The sequence below is a fragment of the Amblyomma maculatum genome, chromosome 2, assembly GCF_055883805.1.
Source record: "Amblyomma maculatum isolate TAMU_Amacu chromosome 2, ASM5588380v1, whole genome shotgun sequence".
Lineage (NCBI taxonomy): Eukaryota > Metazoa > Arthropoda > Arachnida > Ixodida > Ixodidae > Amblyomma > Amblyomma maculatum.
Window position 1 is genome coordinate 41,573,281 of NC_139345.1, and position 18,900 is coordinate 41,592,180.

At 44.6% G+C, this 18,900-nt stretch overlaps 2 protein-coding genes across 2 annotated transcripts in view; one reads left to right on the forward strand and one right to left on the reverse strand.

The window, feature by feature from the left end:
* The window catches only part of LOC146198499 (semaphorin-2A-like), a 32,511-nt gene extending 31,486 nt beyond the window's left edge, over positions 1–1,025 (forward strand). The window contains exon 14 of the mRNA XM_084591915.1: positions 892–1,025. Coding sequence (XP_084448041.1) covers positions 892–913 — 22 coding nt within the window. The 3' untranslated portion in view covers positions 914–1,025. The remainder of the gene's footprint in view (positions 1–891) is intronic.
* Positions 930–18,900, reverse strand: part of LOC146198500 (semaphorin-2A-like) — a 36,034-nt gene continuing 18,063 nt past the window's right edge. Inside the window, exons 10-15 of the mRNA XM_084591917.1 lie at positions 17,982–18,045; positions 14,203–14,552; positions 10,988–11,115; positions 9,308–9,453; positions 1,763–1,824; positions 930–943 (exon numbers count right to left, since the gene is read on the reverse strand). Coding sequence (XP_084448043.1) covers positions 930–943; positions 1,763–1,824; positions 9,308–9,453; positions 10,988–11,115; positions 14,203–14,552; positions 17,982–18,045 — 764 coding nt within the window. The remainder of the gene's footprint in view (positions 944–1,762; positions 1,825–9,307; positions 9,454–10,987; positions 11,116–14,202; positions 14,553–17,981; positions 18,046–18,900) is intronic.

Here is an 18,900-nt window from a genome sequence, read left to right on the forward strand (position 1 = left end):
TGTAGCGATGATAGTGAAGACTGCTACGTATGGGCGCTTTTAAATATAGTAGCAATGGGTCAACAATTTACTATGGCAGAAAAGAAAAAGTTATTAGCGCGGTGTCTGTTTCGCGGAATCTGTTTCGCGGTGCCTGTTTCCTTTCCTTTACAGTTGTATTCCTTAATTAGAAACAACCGAGCTGCACTTCGTTCAACGCTTCCTTGAGTGGCTCACTCAGCCACTCAAGGAAGAAGAAGAAGAGCTTGTACGACAGCTCTACCCGGTTTCTTGCTTGTTTATCCTATAGACGATAAATTGATATACCCAATCCTGAATGTATTTCATACCAGATTTGTCTCTTCAGTCGTCTACATTTTGTGGTTGTGTGTTTGCGCTGTTTCAAATTTTTTCACATAGTCGAAATGAACCATCTCGCCCAAAAAGAAGTGTTAATTTTGTTGCTTAAAAGCTTAATTAGACTATAAAGGCTTTCGTCTCAACCCACTTTTGTGATCCAAAGTGTCCTCTAAACCTTTTCCTGGTTTTAACGCGATATATGTTAAAGGTCCCGTTCCCCGAAAGTCCGGCTTCGTCGTTGTGAGCGAAAACCATGGCGCTGGTAGGTTGCAGCTGGCAGCTGTCATAGCCGAGAAATTACAGGACGTAGGGTTGCCTGGCGTTACGTTTGGCAGGAGCTACCAACTCGGGTCTCTCCTTCATATGGGAGGGTGATGCCAGAATCAGCCTGCCAGCATCTTTGCATTCACGTTGCCCCTCGGGCACCTAGGCACTGTCATACTAATTGGTTAAAGAGGGGCTTTGCATGTCAGGTGGTAGCTTACGCTATCGCGTCATTTTGTTTCATTGTAAGCTTCTTTTTAATGCCTGTATGACTGTTTTTATCTGCAGGACCACTAAAAGGACGTGCTGAAGAGGACCTGTAGCCTTCAGTGTGTGTCAACTGTTCCCAATTGACAAATTATTACACAAACACACTCTAACTGCGCAAAGAAAATAAATGACTTCTCGCAATGTGTCCACCCATTAGTTATGCACCAGTTATTAACTTCACCCCTTAGATGCGCAAAAAGTATCACAGAATCAAACACACAATTTTTTTCACCACCTGCTGTAATTTAGGCCGGACATACCAGCGCCTTATGAACTGATTCCGCGCAAAAATCTCTCGTCAGTGGATGGAAATCCCTCCTACATTGTCAATAGCAATATGGGCGCTACTGACCTCCGAAGAACCGTACTCTAAACGTTGTGAAGCGGCGAAAAAGCAATACAAATAATCTAATGATCCCTGTTCTCCGCAAAATGCGCAGGCTCGATAAAGTACCAAACCAGACTTGAGGATAGAGATTTAGGGATGGGATACGACACAGCAGCCTTATTATAGAGATCTCAAGTTGCCGCGAAAGGCATAATTTCTTACTCCAAGGTATTTGAGATGTAGGTAACCACTAGATCTTAAACGATGTCCAGTTTGCATCTTTAATTACTATGCTTCTCCGAAACGTCGTTGCTGTGATATACCTACGCTTTCGTTTGGAGGATAGGTACCACAAGGCCATTGACGGACGTTTCGCTAAGCTAGAAACCAATTTAGTCGCATTGCTGTGACCTGGTACCATCACTACAAGTCTCAAATGTCGAGGGATCAGTAGAAGGTTTTTACGATTCCCGAATCTAGGGCGGTCCAGCATCCACAATGTCAGTATCGCTGACGGTGTGGCGAGATCTTTCTCGCCTCTCTCTCTTTCTCACCGCTCACCTCTTGGTGAGCGTGAACGGTGGGCTGGCAGGGGAGAGGGGGCGTTTTCAGGTGTTGGTAGTCTGCGGCAGCACGGAGAGGCTCATGACTCAGGTAATGGAGACGTTGGAAACCTTAAAAACGTGCTATATGTAAGTAAACGGTATTTGGGAAGTATCGGACAGTGGGTCCACAAAGGGCGGACTTTGCTTTGATGTAATGCCCCAGTGGCCAGGGACCCAGTGAAAGCGTACATCTGTAATATAAGGAGGAATAAAAATAAAGGAAGCGGCAAAGCAGAGTATCCCTCAAATTTTCTAACGCTGTCAAGACGGAAAGACTGTCAGAAAGCAAAATAAACTTAGAGGTATTACAAGTAATCTTTATTAGGGCCACTTAATGGCCAGAAACTCAGCAAAAAAAATTAGGCGTGTAGTCAGGGACCCGAAATGAATAACTGCAGTCAAGGGTGCGGGAGTATACGCCAATAGCTGCTTTTTCATTCTGCTGGAAGGCATCTGCAAATATTGTAATATATAGCTCGGAAAATAGTCCCGATACTCCTCTATAAGGCCATTTATACTTTTGGCAGACAAATTCTTAGCATCCCTTGGGAGGGTGTCATCAAATGAGAATACCATATCAGGCCGAAGGTAGTTAACTTGTACAAAAGAATTTATTAATACGGAACGTTTCGACCACAGGAAATTAGTAGACCCAACTTAAGGGAGCTTATACCTAAGCCAAATATTAGCAATGTATGATGGGTTCGAAGTAAATATGGGGCTAGCCAATCTAGGGACAGGTTCCAAAGACATTAAAAACGTTCGCACAGTGAAAAGATGAAACCGCGAATTTAGATTCGGTATCCGTGCTTCCAAGTACAGTACAGCATCAGCTACCGATTTGGGCGGACCAAAGTAAAGGCGCAAAGCTCGTCGCTGCAACACAAATGAAGTTCAAGCTTGTCTCTTGAGCACCCATAAAAGAGAATGGAGCCGAATTTAAGTTTTGGCCGTACGTAGGTCTCGTAAAGCAAGAGCAGAGTTCCCCGGAGCATACCGTATTTTTTGTTGCTACAAGCACTCAAATTGGCGACCTCCAGTCTAACTGTGGGTTGTACATTATAACCAAATGTTTGATAGAACCAGCCTGCGGAATTAGGATAAAATGATATTGCCGCGAAATATTCAAACATTTATTGGCTATTTTTCGACAGTCGACGGCACGCGGCCTTCTCATTGTGATTCCAGCGCGCGGATCGTTTGTCATTTTCTACAGGAGCCATCATTTCAAAAAGATTTAGCGACTTGCATTATTACTACGTTTGAAGTAATAGACATTATATGCTATACTATAGAACATACTATCGCAGTTTCGGCAGAAACATTGACTTAGGTGAGCAATTTCTTCTAGCTGGATGAGTTCAGAAAACTGTTAGACGATTGGTATAGTATTTGCGGCAAGAATTGGCGAGAAGATTATGCATAAGACCCGTCTCTAGTTCGTTTGTGCTCGCACGTAGCCGACCCACCTTGCCGACCTAGTGGAAAGAGGTAAAAGTAGTTTTCATACCACAACCATGCAAATCGCTTCTCCCCACCAATATTCAGCCTATTTCCCTCACTTATAGTCTAGGAAAATTATTCGAGCATGTGATTCATACACGACTAAGCAGCTTTCTCGAGGAATGGGAGCTCCTGCCCAACAATATGTTTGCATTCCGTCCGGGTCTGACCACTCAAGAGTATTCCTACAGCCAAAGTGCCATATCCTTGATTCAAAAACTCGCGATACATCAGCCATTCTTGAAGTCAACCTCAATCTGTCATTCTTAATCACCTCAAACGCTACAAGTGGGCAGCCATATGTATAACTACATAAGGGCCTTCCTCAGCAACCGAACAGCGATTCTCACACTAGGCCTTCATAACACTTTGAAACATAAAGCTCGGTACTCTGGGAACACCTCAAGGAGCGGTCCTTTCACCGACACTCTTTAAAATCGCCCTTATAATCTCCCAAAACCACTGAGATTCCAGACATGCATTTCGCCCTCCATGCGGATGACATCACTGTCTGTACATCCCGAGGCAGTGACGCCACCATTGAGACCCACCTCCAAACAGCCCTCAACACTACTGACACTTATGTGAAGGAGAGCGGCCTATCTTGCTCTCCGTCTAAATCCCAACTCTTCCTCTCCGACTGATAGTCCACCTATCACTCTGACACTCGGTACACAACTGCTTCCCCTAGTAACTAAACTCAGAGTGCGTGAATTGACTCTCTGCTCCCATGTAGCCCATTGGGATGTAATCAAAAGCTGTCCAAACTCATGCTCAACAAACTACTCGACCCATCCTTCGTGTAGCACATCGGAAAACAGGCCTTCATGAAAGAAATACACTCCGCCCCACTCAAGTATACGTTACTATCAGAGTTGCATACGCTCTTCCATACTTACCTCTCGCTATAGCAAGGAGCGTGATCGAGTAAAAGCTTACTCCGCAGTTGCACAAAAAAGCCCTGCGTCTTCCGCTTACTGAAGCCTGAGGCCCAGCATACGTATGAAGATATCCGTGAAGCCATGCTGACATCCCAAATGGCCTGCCTTCCAAGTACGCCAGCAGGTCGCGCACTGCTCTCTTCTCTGCACATATCCCCAACAGGACTCCCATCTGGCGGCACCCCATTACCTCCTGCAATTCGCTCCAACATTTTAGTACCCCCTGCCTAAAAACATGAACCCGAAACGGGACGGCAACCACAGAACAGCCAGGGCGTAAGCCTTACACAGACAGTATGAAGAAGACCCCAATGTAGCATATATAGACGCAGCCACTTATGCAAACGCCCATCGTAAGGTACTATCAGTTGCAAAAATATATGCAAACCTTCTTTCTGCTTGTTCAATCCTCACAGAGTCTACTACAGAGGCGGAGGAGGCAGCCATTGCACTAGCCATGACATCTACGCCCGCCACGAAAATCATCTCGGATTTAAAATCGGCTAGCCTTAAATTTGCCAATGATATAGCGTCCCCCAACACCCACCGCCTTTTGCGTTATTGGCAACCTCAACAATCTCACTTATTTGGACACCCACACATAGGGGCATTCTCGGTAATGAGGAGGCTCACTCCCTGACCCGAGGTCTCACTTTTCAGGCTGGGGAGAAACGTCCTTCCTCAGATGCAGGGGAGTGCCTGCTGTCCTTTTGTGGCATCCCTAACTACTACCGCTAAAATTGAAGGACTTACGCATTCCCTCTCCCGAATCTCACAATAACACAAGCTGCCCATTGGCGCAAGCTACAAAAGGGCAAAGCCCCATACTACCTCCTCCTCCATGCCCGCTTTCCTGATCAGTTCCATTCTTCCTGCAAGCTCTGTGGCAAAACCTGGGGACTATCTACACACACTACTCACCTGTCCTTTCTTCACATATCCTCTTTCTCCAGAGGTGGCCCTAGATTACTGGGAACACCTACGCACCAGTACCGAGGGGCTTTCCTTTGTTTTGTAAGAGGTCCCTCCGTACATGGAGGGGGCTCAAATGTCATGTAGGAGGAATATTGGCAATAAACGTTTATACCACTCCCACTTGCAGCCAATCGTCTAGCGCTATCTAATTAGCCAAGAAAATCACCGCTCGAGAAATTGACTTTTCAAGAATTCGCGTTATGATTTTTGAGGAAGGATGGAGTGTGTCCTGTGATTTTCGAGAATAGCCCGGTCTAGGTGCCAGTCTGTCCGTGTGCTCTGCAGGAAAGTATATGTTCAGGTGATGTTCATAAACCGTACATAGATTCTTTGAGTAAATGTGAAGTGTGTTTTTCAATAGGAAACTAAAATGCGTCAAAGCTTAAACAGCGCAAAATGGGAGGGCGTAAGGGGGTAGGAGTTATAAGCTCTGAACTTAAGGATTTTGGACCAGGACCCCTTCCTGTTAATCCATCCCCTGATCGCGTGCTGTCCACACACACCAGACTGGCATTGCATAGAGCACAAAAGATATAAATGGATGTCCATTTTGCGATAAATATTTTTGATTGCAGCCAGGTTCAAGCAAGTGCATGAAGCTCCAGCTTCATATTTATAATGCACATCTATTGGTTAATGGCGTTGTAATTGCCATGGAACTATCCAGCATTCCTGTCATACACCAGCCAATGCTGTCTCTCTAAAAAGGATAGGAGAAATACATCACTGGGCCTCAGCAGGTTGGAAGAACTTACATAACCTATACCATAAGAGCTTCCATCCATTTAGCGAGGTGAGTTCGTGCAAATCATTTAAGCCCTACGCCTTAAGTGCGCAAAACCATGCGAGTGCATGGTTGTTGTAGGTTTGTATTGTCTATTGCTTCTCGTACATTGTTGCTACGGCACATGAATTCGCTATGATACTAAGACTCGAGACTCCTGCCTCACTATGCAATCAGCGAACTATAAACCAAAAAGGCAGCGGGCTTTCTACAAGAATTGCCGAAACAATTATAGTACTATATAGTTTCTGCTTTCTCTGTTTCCTTAGGATGCTGCCTCTGTGCACGTTGATGATATGCTCTTCGTCTTTCCAAAGTTATGATGTTTCCAGCATCCGAGTAGCTGGAGGGCGGAACGTCGTCTCTATATATAACTCATATTTATTTTGCAAATACTGTGCAATTCTGTGTTGACGACTGCGCCTCTAACTAAAGAGGCGCAAGTCACTTCCAAATCCGGACACAACGGTGCAGTCACTGGCCTTCAGCACGCACGCCTGGTGGTACAACTTGTTCTGCATACAACGGAAGACAAGCTTTAATAATATCATGTCACTCTTTGAGGGCATAGTACATATACAATGTTATTGACAGAGCTCGGTTTAGGCGGATATGAATAGTATTTATATATTCCTACACATCCAAGTGGCACTGTGACAACTGTGCCCATAATTACAGGCTTTACAGGTGTTTCCAGGTGAAGTTCATGGTGGATTCTTTCCAATAAAAGTAACTCAGTTTCTGAATATTTTTAAACGAATCGAAAATTTCGACATAGGAATACCTTTCTGTGAATATCAGCTTTCCTAAAAGTGCCAACGCTAAAAACTATTTGCTAAAGAAATGTTACAATATTTTTCCTTTGACATAAACTTCTAACATTTACACATTACATTCAGCTACTAGAGAATATTAGGAACATGTGTGAATTGAATGCAGATAAGCTCAGCTTCCTGCAAGGCATTCGATTTAATTGATAGCTTTCTTGTTGCAACAGCTAATTAGAGAAGAAAGAAGAAGGAACTATAATGCTCAAATAATCTCCAAGCCCGTATCATCGTGCGTGCTGCAGTCCTGGGCCCCGGTCTCTAAAAGCGGATATCAGTTTGCTAAGCTCAGGTTGCAGAGTCGTAATATGCATCGCGAGTTTCGACAATTCGCCATCGGGGAAAGTGTTGGGAATTAGTGTAGAAAAACAAACTTCTTCCTACACAGATGACCGCATCAAGGCATAAAAATTATGAATTGGGATGAAAATTCTCGGGCCGGCAATGTATTCTTGCTCGGAGCTAGTGGAACTGAAAACATATAGGGAACTGAAAACCTCCTAAGACGTTTTATGAACATTATTATGTACACAGCGAATTTGGAGTTTTTTGGATTTTTTTGTTTTTTGCTTATAAAGAGTGTGCTCTAGCTGACACCTATTTCTTCGCTTCAGGCAGAATTACAATCCTTTATGGTTGCAAATGGAGCGCTCTTTAATGCAACCTAGGGAAGGCTTGCAAAATAATATATATAGATGGGTTTATTGGTAGCAAAGGCATAAAGGTTTGCCGGAATCATTGAAATCTGACTTGCTACTCTGCACTATGGAAAAGAAAGGGAAGAAACAGGATCATGACGGGTGACGAGGGGAGAGAAGGCACATGAAAATATATAGGGTCATGGCAACTTACGTTACAAGCGCGAGTCAAGTCCCGTGTCGCACAAAGAACGCCAAAGAGTCCGCACTGCATGGACACCCTTCCCTTTTACCAAGCGTCCAGCAGTAACTGCTCTGAGAGAGGCCTCTTGTCCAAACGCTTCAAGGAAGCGGTTGTTTCACAAGAAAACGGTGCGTGACAGCACGCCTTCTGTAATTTTATTGCTAAACATATTTTGACAGTGATACTAATTATCATAACTTCTCAATTTCCTACACCAAGTGCATCTTCAAAGCACAAAATGAAAGAGAGCTGAACAAGAGTTAAAGTGGTGCCTCAGTTTGCAAGCAGAGCCAACGCTTCGACAAGGGGATAAATGACTCGACGCTTCCTAGGTAGTTGATTCACACAAATCGTCGTGCTTTAATATTTCAGCTTCCAATTATTCTGACAATTTGTAAAAACAATTTTTTGCGTCTTAAAAATTTAATTCACATGTGTTCTGGAGATTTGGATATTGTATTTAGGCCAAGAAATATTTGCATTGTATCGAAACGATAAATGGCGCTAGAAGGGGGGAACATGTACTACATAGGCGTAATGGATATTGAACGAAAATGCACAAAAAGTTTGGGGACACTTAAGCTCCGCCTTTAAGGACATGACACAGCAAAGTTAATGGCTTCCGTCTGCGGCTCCAGTTGCTTTCATCTGTCCTCGTCCAATTATTTTGCGACTCGTTAGGCCCTACTCCCCTCGTTATAGTTTCCATTCTCTCACATGTGTTCATTAGTCGCAGCCGTAAGCTAATAAATTATGTGTGCGACCAACCGACATATATATAAAGCTTCGCTTTAAGGAAGCCGTATAAACCTTCCTGCGTGCCATAGGACTCGCTTGTCTTACTCAAGGTCCAAAACTTCCAGTGGTCTCGATTTCCACCTCAAAGGAGCGACTTGAGTTAGCGGCTTCTGTTGTGCAATGAGATCGTGTGACTTCACACAAAACGTCGACCATTTAATGCCTTTGCATGACACCTGTCAAATCCCCCTAGGCGGGGGATTTTTTGTTCACAACGTCGACAACGCCACATCTTCTGGAGAAAAGGACGGCTTAACACTCTCGCGTTAAATGTATGGTATAACTAAACAAAGGATGTCTTGAAAATTGGAAGGAGTTATCTCCCTTAAACCGATTTTAATGCTAAAGCACGAGAAGCTGCTGTCTCAGCTGAACATACTAAGCAATCTGAGAGCCACGGCGTCAAATGGCGGAGGTTTAATCGTGGCCTCCGCGATCACCTCTGGTGCGACGGCGCGCTTGATCGTGGAGGATATGTGTTTAGTCCACTTCTGGCGCTATCTGGGAGCCACTGCGTAAAATGGCTGATGTTTCGCCCTGCTTAAACCTGTTTTAAAGAGCGATAGCAGCAGCTTCTGTGACTCAGTGGTTCTGACGCCCAACTAATGAACTCGAGTAGCTTGTTTCGAGCGCCACCGGTTCGAATCTGCCCCATCAGCGTTCTTCAGTGCGAAAGTAACGGCACAAACAGAATGGCTATGTTATAACAGTTATACAACACAATTGGTCGGTGATGCGCGAGTGATTTCGCATCAATATAAGAAGCCAGTTCACACACATGAGACACTCACCCCTCGCAATGAGGAAGACATCGCGTGCCGTCCCATCCGCAAAAGGGATCAGACACGCAAGAGGTACAATTCAAGTAGGCTGCTATGCAGTCGTCGACCCGATACTGGCGTACATCGCTGTCCAAGAACACGTACAAACTTCGGTGCTGTTAATGGACACATTTCGAGTTTAGTTGATTTCAATCCTGTTCAATATGTTCAATAATTGTTTCTTAATGCACTTGTTCGTGCTAATTTTACCGCGAATATTGTGGTTGTATCACTCCCTCCATGTAGTACCCTCTTTAGGCGGTCATTTAGGAATAACTTAAATAAATAAATGGATAAATAAATGTATGTCCCCTCCTCTGGAATTCACTCATTTTCCCCAACGAACCATCGATTCCTGTTCTCCGTTTACTTTTGGCTTCACACAGGCCTATATATCACAATTTCACATTTTTTCTATTAGGTAATCAATTATAGGCCGCATTGACTTTAAATATAGAGGCTGCATAAATGCATGCCATCACTTTAATTCTTACTTCATCTCTCCAGTATAGTATCCTCTTTAGGCGGGCCTTTAGGGGTAGCTTGAATAAATTAATGAATAAGTGGCTCAGCTACAGAGTCAACAGCAGGCCCGTGCATTTTTCTTTTCCTCCTTCCTACACTCGCAACAACAACAAAACACTGGCGTTGAGAGGAAGTTTCATGATAGAGTGGCCTTTTTACTAAAACGCCTCGATGATCACTTACAAAGTGCCGTCCGCTGTGGTTTCGATTCTAAACAATGTAGGCCTAGGGACGAATAGGGAGAAGCAGACAGCCAGTGTGCCGTCGTCCTCCGCTCTCGCGGGCGGCGCCATTGCTGTAAGCTTGCAGCATCTACATGGGCTGTAAGCCTCATGGGCTTATCGTATACTTTTATAATGCGGCTATAGCCAGGCTTGGGCCTAGCAACGAGCAGCGTGAACGATGAGACGGGACCGCGTACTGAGTGCCTCGATGTAGTGCACCACACTATATGCACGCTGCTGCGCTGCAGGGTGGTACTCGAAGATTGTACAAAAGCTCCGTCGGACGGCACTCTGCGCGTATTTCACGTCATGCTTTTGAGACGTGTTTCAGTGTACAGTGTGTACATTGTTCGAGCGGCCAAGCTCATGCGGCTTTCGTACTTGGGCGTCGACGTGCTTCTGAATCTTGCCCACAGGCGCTGCGCTATTGCCTAGGTTAAAAGCGCTAGCCGAGATCGAAAAGCAGTTTGTGGCAACAGCAGTTAGAGGCATGAGTGCTGTTTAGTACGCCACATTGGCTTCGTGTAACTGCTGTTGACAGAACATTCAGCAGACTACGTGGCGTCACTTTAAGTCGCCACTGACCAGCTCAGCAAGCTCTTCACGGAGAAACGAAAATGGTAGTTTTAAACATATCTGCAGCTCCGGTGGAGCTGAAACTTTCGGGTTTAGTTGGTTGGCACATCGGGAATAAGATTCAATAGACAGTTTATAATCCAAAATTTGTGTCATGACCCCTTTAATTAAGCACTTATATGGCAAATACAGCCCTACCAAAGCATAACTCATCAATAAAATATTAAGCATTATCGGGCTTGTCGGTGCAAGCGTGCAATACGCACATTGATAAGTCATTGGTGATGGGAAAATAATATGAGGCCAGCTGGCCGTCTAGACGTACCCGCACAGACACCAGCATCTTCCGAATTCCATCCGTGGAGACGTTGAATGCGTCCACCCGACGGGCACGAGAAGGTACTGCCCCTCCGGTGACGATGTCTTGCGCCAGCTTCACCACCAAGCCCGTATCTGCGACCGCACACGCTAATCAATAACGTTTTACAGCTGGCCTGACACGGCTTTCCCCCTTTAGTGGCGTAAAAACGCAAAAAGAGCTCACATTTCGGAAAACCTAGCCTGGTTTACATTTAAAGGCTTTCAAATTAAAATAGCGGACTAAAATTTACACTTGAACCCAACGTTACAGGGGCACGCAGTTCGAGAGTTAATAGGAGAGCGAATGGGCCGCTCAGGAGGAAAAAGCTTGCTTAAATAAAATTATCTTGATACAGATAAAATTATTTATCAGAAATGTTCCTTTTCAATGACGTAGTCGTGGAGACTTTCTCTCAAAGTCCATGTCCGTTTTCATGCGCTGCGGCTAATTGAGCAGATGCAACCAATAAGGCTAGCAATTTGTTTCTGTGTGAAATCTTGAAAGTAAAATCACAGTTGAAGAGTGTTGAATGCAGCAAGCCAAACACACCTCTTATTTCAGACTAAAATGATGCTCTTGCATACTGCTCCAGATACGTGACAAAAGCAAATATACTTGTTTTAGGTACATCTACTTGAAATTATATTTTAATGTGTGCTTCTCATTCATATTGGATTAAGTGGAGGCAGAGGAAAGGCTGATCTATGGAGTACTTCAAAGACTTTAAGATGAAAAAAGTTTTCCTATTGCCGCGAACACTTGAAATTTTAATTTGTTGCTGCTGACAGCCGCCAGCATGCGGCCTTATCGCTTTACTTCTACCGCACCGATCAACCTTAAGCTCTCAGCGTATTTGCCCTTTATTTACACTGCAAATTACGCCGGGATGTATCTCGAGTGATTTCAACCACGCCTGACGGCTTACACAGTGTTCAAGATTATTCTAGCCTCCTTTGGCCAGTTTATCTAGATGTTTCATTGCCAAGAATAAACTGGGAGCTGCCGGATAAAGTGAGCAACCGTAGTTCGACGACCAGTGAGCACTTTCGCTTATATCGCCTCCGGCAACTTACTTACTTGAGGATGTAAATTACTAAAATAATTATTTTCAGTACCATGTCAGTCTTTTTTTTTTTGAGGGGGGGGGGGGGGCGAGCCAACTGCATTTTCACTACACTTGACATCTGCTTACGGTGCTGAATTCTGTCAATATGATGTACCCCTGAAGATGGAGTCGGCTAAATAGAAACCGCCCTTGACTTTCATTCAGCCGCGTGAGTACCCCACCTTCTATGTATTGTATTATGACACTGACAAAGAGTAGCTCGATTCGTGCGATCGTTTGGCAACATCCAACGCATGGAATGACTCAAAAAAGTTGGGTTAAACCTTCTTTGCTCTTCAAAAATCTGCTCTGATTTGGTTTGAAAACCACGAATCAACTGAAAACGATTCAAGACCGAGTATCTGAAGGCCTTACTGAACCTCGTCTGAAAAAAAAGCGCTCAATCCTTGCTTTAATCATGAGTTCAGCTGAGGCATGAGCGTTAACCGCGACCAGTCTTCCTGGAAAGTCTAGTTTTGCTGCCGCACTCTTCCTCTCTTCTGTCGTCTCCTCCTCTTCGAGGCGCATCATTCGATGGCTGGCGCCGCTTTTCTATGGAGGGGCACTAGACCAACACAACAGACAGCAGGCTGATGCCGTCGCAGCATCTATTGTGGATGCCCGCCTGCCATGCCGAGTGCTTCAGCAAACAAAGACAATTTACGGGTAGGCCTCAATTATCCTACTGCTACCCTACAACATAGTATACATACCTTTTTATTTTTATCTACCCTGTACTTTCTTCCTGCATTCTTCTCCCTCTTCCTTATTATATACTTTTATTTCCGCCGCCCCAGTTCAAGTGCTTCTGCTGATTAGAAAGCAGATACCAGGGCTGGCAAACATATTTTTACTTCGTTTTTGTTTGATTTAATAAAACCACGTACTACAACTACTACTGCTATTATTACTGCTTTATTTGTAGCAATAAATGCGACAGGATTCATCTCGAATGACTGAAACCAAGCCCGACAGCTTCCCCATTGTTCCAAGTTGTACCTTCCTCTCACCTGTTTGTTTAGATGTTTCTTCGCCGACTGTAAATTGAGCTCTGGCAAATGCAGTGGGAATAATTGTTAAAAGACTTTGCTATCGGCGCCGCAAGTTACTTAGTTATTTGAGAGGGCAAGTCAGCCGAATAAATAGTTGTACCACGCCACTCTCCTTGCTGGTTACCGACCGCATTGTCACTACCAAGTCATATATATTATCGCGACCAAAGAAAGACGTAGGTAGTCGAAAGCAGCAAGTTCTTCCGGATTAGATCTGCAAGTGTGCCATAGAATTATTCGCCATGCAACTTGAAAATATAAAAACCAATTTCAGAATTAAATAGTTTCTTTCGATATTTCCCACTCTTATACATACTGCGGAGAAAGGCGTATTTTAAGTGAGTTCCAATTAGAAGTGGCTACTTGTTCTAATTGATTGCAAACGGTTTGGAAATTTTAGACGATACGCTGACAAGGGGCTACATAATTTACTGAGATTGCAACCAGTTTTTCTACAAATGCAAATATTGCACTCCTTTACAAATTGTAGTAAGCGTACTATGCGGAAAGCAGCCCGTTTCGACTGCGTTACTAGAGTATTAAAAGAAATGAAATTCCACTGCGTTGATATTTGAGCCCAATTCTTAACAGGAATGTGGAATATCTTCTAGCTAGCGCCGCTAAGCCTTGTACTCTAAAGAGCTTCAGTCGCAGAAGCTGCATTTGTGTATATATCGCGAACAGAGTCTTGCCAAAGAATAAAAACGAAACATATTATACAAGTTACTGGCTTCTAATCTGCACACGCTAGCGGTGAAGGGCCCGCAGCTAACTATATTGATCGCCTGCACAACAATTTCGGGGTAAACACTAGGTCAAAACACAATTGCTGGCATTTCCCTCTGCGCACCTTATTCGTGAGAAAGTCCTGCCACTATAGCTCTAAAATATAGCTCTAATGTAGAGAGTGTATTGACACTTAGATGTCAATACACTCTCTAAGAAGGCTATATAGCACCAGTCCCTCCGCCTATCACAGCACAGGGTTTGGAAACCGGACGTAGTTTGTGTGCAATGCTGACCCGTTGCCACGTAGCAGATGATCCAGGATCCCCAAGATATGCTGAACAGGAATGCCACCATGAGACGGAATGCGACGCCCCGAAGTGCATAGAAGGTGCGGTCGTGCCGCAGCTGAGGAGGCTCGGCGAGCAAAGGGTTCGAAAACAAGAAGTCGGTATCGGCGCGGCTCAGCGTGCGGGAATCAGGCACGCAGGCAGAACCCGTGCCTGGGTACGTGGTCGTGTTGGTTCTCACCACACTGCCCACCACGTTCCTGCCGGATGCCAGCCTAATGAAGCTGGTACCGTTAAAGGCCCGCTCGATGTCCTCCCGCCGGAAGGCACACACGGCGGAATCGGGGGAGCCGTGGCTGCATAGAGGAAAAAAGAAGAGTTGTGCATGTAGACTCAAAAGTAAGAAAGAATTAGTGTGAAGCTAAGCAGGGGAAAAACTCCTGGAACATGCAGAAAAAGCTGAGCAACTTTGCGAATAAGATATGAGAGACGGTGACAGAGCGCGCACACAATAATCTGTGCGTACTTGCAGTATATGTAGTGTAAGCAGGCATAGCACAGTATATTGCAGACTGATTAGTCATCGCATGAATCAGAACAGCCTCTCCGCAGTGCCTACGTTCATTATTAATTATGAAGTCTAGTGCTCGTCCTGTCCTATACTATTTTCTTCATCCTTGTCCTAGCTGCTCTTCTAGCTAATCATGAAACACCATCTAGCGCTTGCCTGCTATTGAAGTCCTTGTCTTGATAATCTGGCTTGACAAGCAATATATGCTAGCCGTTCACCAAGGGAATGCAGTTATTAGACAGCCGGTTGCGATGAAAAAGACAAACGCATGATGTGGTCCGAAAAACCAGTGACATGATTTTTTTTTGCGTGTGCGTGTGCGTGTGCGTGTGCGTGTGCGTGTGTGCGTGTGTGCGTGTGCGTGTGCGTGTGCGTGTGCGTGTGCGTGTGCGTGTGCGCGCGTGTGCGCGTGTGCGCGTGTGCGCGTGTGTGCGTGTGCGTGTGCGTGTGCGTGTGCGTGCGTGTGTGTGTGTGTGTGTGTGTGTGTGTGTGTGTGTGTGTGTGTGTGTGTGTGTGTGTGTGTGTGTGTGTGTGTGTGTGTGTGTGTGTGTGTGTGTGTGTGTGTGTGTGTGTGTGTGTGTGTGTGTGTGTGTGTGTGTGTGTGTGTGTGTGTGTGTGTGTGTGTGTGTGTGTGTGTGTGTGTGTGTGTGTGTGTGTGTGTGTGTGTGTGTGTGTGTGTGTGTGTGTGTGTGTGTGTGTGTGTGTGTGTGTGTGTGTGTGTGTGTGTGTGTGTGTGTGTGTGTGTGTGTGTGTGTGTGTGTGTGTGTGTGTGTGTGTGTGTGTGTGTGTGTGTGTGTGTGTGTGTGTGTGTGTGTGTGTGTGTGTGTGTGTGTGTGTGTGTGTGTGTGTGTGTGTGTGTGTGTGTGTGTGTGTGTGTGTGTGTGTGTGTCGCCGAGCAAGAGTAAAAAAAACGCCAGCGTAAGAGCATTGTGTCGTTCTATAGTAACGAACATTTCAATGCAAGTAATATTAGCTGCCAGCACACTCAGAAATGACGCACTAAACTAAAATTGAAATTGTTCCATGCCCACTGCAATTTCCAGCAACGGCGATTAAGCTCAGTATAAATGTTGGCACCGAGGGATCATTAATGTGCACAAAAATCGCACAGCGCATGAGCCCCATTCACATTGTGGCGCCATCGAAAAGCGCCGACAGACGCCAGGATTCAAGAGCATCCTATTCCTTACTCTAACGGAACCCCTTATAGTATGTATAAGCACCTATAAGGGAATGGTGATACACCTATTATGTTGTGAATGAGTGCTTTAAGAAACGAGTGAAATTTGCGAATGTCTCGAAAAAACTTCGGCCTTTACGCCAGCTTTGGTTAAATTCCACGAATTATGCACTCAACGTAGGCATTAGAAATATTTTTCGTTTGTTTTTGGAGAGCGCTAGAAACCATGGAGCAATTGTTTGCTATCCCATTCTTCTCGTCCACTTTCTGCTTGGCCTCAGATGTCTCGTTGGCAATGGGACAGCTACTGCGGCTCCTATTTCCTTAAAGCAAATTGTCGATCGCAGACCACGATGGCTCTCGAGCTTTTCGCCTCGTGTAGTCGGTGGGTTAACCTTCAACCTGCTGCATGGAAACTTGACCTTGTTGCTATCGAGGTAGAACGTCAAGGTTCTGATGACTCAACAGACAGAACGCGGAATGAGAGAAGATAAACTGTTTCTGACAGCGACGTGGACGAAGGATGCAATGCAGTAGACGCGGTCTGGATGTACACCGTAGAACGTTTGGCTGGAGCCCTGCTACTGTGCGTTAAATGGCGGAAAGAAATATTTTAGAGCGATACTCTACTCCTCCAAGTACAAACCCGGATAGCACCTGGTTCCGTCGTGGAGACCTTAAAGCTGAGTCTAGGTCAAACTGGCATTAATTTTGTCTAACGGCGTCTCGTCCAGTGCTCTGGTAAGCTGGTATATGGATCCACTTGACTATCACAAATGATCTTTGTTCTTGAAATTTGGCTTTGAAAGGTATCGATTCTCAGTACCGTCAGGGATCATGTGACAGGTACGCGATGACGTCAGCTGAACACACGGTATTAGCAAAATCAAGCAAATCAGAGCTCTCTTTCGTCATGCTTGGTTTAACCGCGTTTAACCACTACAAACTTCCTTTGATGCAGAGTGTTTTTATCCCAGTCCTTGCGCAGTGTTTTGAGCCCCTGGATAAAGGGATCTTGGCAGAATCTCCCGCGGCCTTCTTCTAAAGAAAGTTAGGCAAGCGTTTCAGACCAAGTGAATTTTGAAGGAGAGTATGCGGAAATTGACATCGAACTTAGTCATTTCAATTGACTCATTAGGCAATAGCCAAGCTCTTATCATAATTAAAGTTTCACAGTCAGCGGCTAATACAGTGTATGTATTGAACTTATCGAGAGAGGAATTCAAATATAATGGCACTGAATCGGTTACCATCGCCCTTACGTTATCTAATGCCCATAACTAAGTTTTATGGCACGCAGCTCATGAGAAGCTGAACGGCTAAAAAGGGCTGTACATCCTGCCATAATTCCTTTATTTGTGTAAAAACGTCACGCGAACTTCCGATAAAAGCTGTGGGTGCACCTACTTGAGTAAACGAAGTAGGTATAAGAGATAGCAGTACGAAACACGACTTCATCAAAAACTTCACACAGGGGCGTTTTTAGGCAAATATGTTCAGGCGGTTCTTCCCAAAAAAGCCGACTACGAGCGTGCGACCAACCCGAAAGACAATCCCGAGAAAATCATGAGCACGGGGCTACATATTTAAATGCGAAAGTTAAATTTACTAAAAAGGTGTACACCATACTCAGGCGAGAAAGAGCCTTGCAAGTATGAAATACCAAACACTGCACAGCATGCCTCGAGTACCAGGGCTGTAGTTATCATGCACACAAATCAAAAGCTAGCCAGGAATCCTGACTTGTTGAAAGCCGCAGCGTTCCCAAAGATCCCGAGTGGCTCGATGGCCGAAATAGTCCTTATTGGACACCATAAAGAGTTGAGTGTGTACTGAGCTGTCCATTATCTCCCTAGTTAAATATCTCATATAAAATTTCAGCTCTCACACACGTCTCTCCTTTTTCTCATTTCTGGCGGAACCAAATTAATTTTTTCTGCTTTATAAGTCAATGAAGGCCGCAATCAACCTTTGTTTACAGGCGCGGAGTACGCCCATTTCCAAGTTAAGAATAAGTGTCGCGAGTCGGCTTACGTGACAGTCACAAAGGTGCCGAAAAGCACGCCGTTCTCCAGGTCGGGCACCCAATACGAACCATCTGCGATTTTGCGACATCGAGAGAGAAGGAAAAATGGCCGCATATTAGAGGAAAAAAACGTCACTTCAAGGACTGAAGGCACTCTTTCTAATTCTGATAAGAGAAACAGCAAGTTTTAGAAAGACAGAGGGCATTAAATTTTTTGCTGAATTTTTGCAGACGGAAAAAACAGCCACGAAGAGTCACTGGCTCGCATTTCCCAGCTGTATTGCTTACATATAAAAGGGACAACAAAATTTTGGCAACTGTGCACATTCCAAAAAAAAAAAAAATCGAAGGCCTCTATGTTATGCAGCGCTAGGCTTGAAACAAGCAGTGATAGCACGCAAGTGTTCGAGCCTCTAAAGGCGAGAACGTCTCAAATCACCTCAACCACGTAAGAGTATTTATATTTATGTATTCCAAACACTCAAGAGCTTCGCTTGTCATTACACGAGAGAAGAAGGGAAATGTTAGCAATCAAACCTTCCATATAATACAAGGCGCATATTCCGATCAATATAAGAAATAGCCTGAAAATACTAAACCACTACAAATAAACTTCGACGCTGCACGCAAAAAACACAAGGTTAGAATGAAGGCTCACGATAAAACAGTTATTTACAGCATGCCGGTAGTTTAGAAAAGATATTAAAGAGATTTGGAGTTGAGACGGATCAGTCATATTGACTAAGCTTCAAGGTAAAGGATTTTATTCATCTATTTACAGTACCACGCGAAACTGAATATTTTTTTGTAGTGAGAGAAAGTAAAAGACACCTTGGATGCATGGTTATAGTCAATCTGGAAATGTGGTGCTCAGTAAGAGTGAGGGGCGCAGTGAAATATGAATTCAAGAAATAATCAGTGAATTAA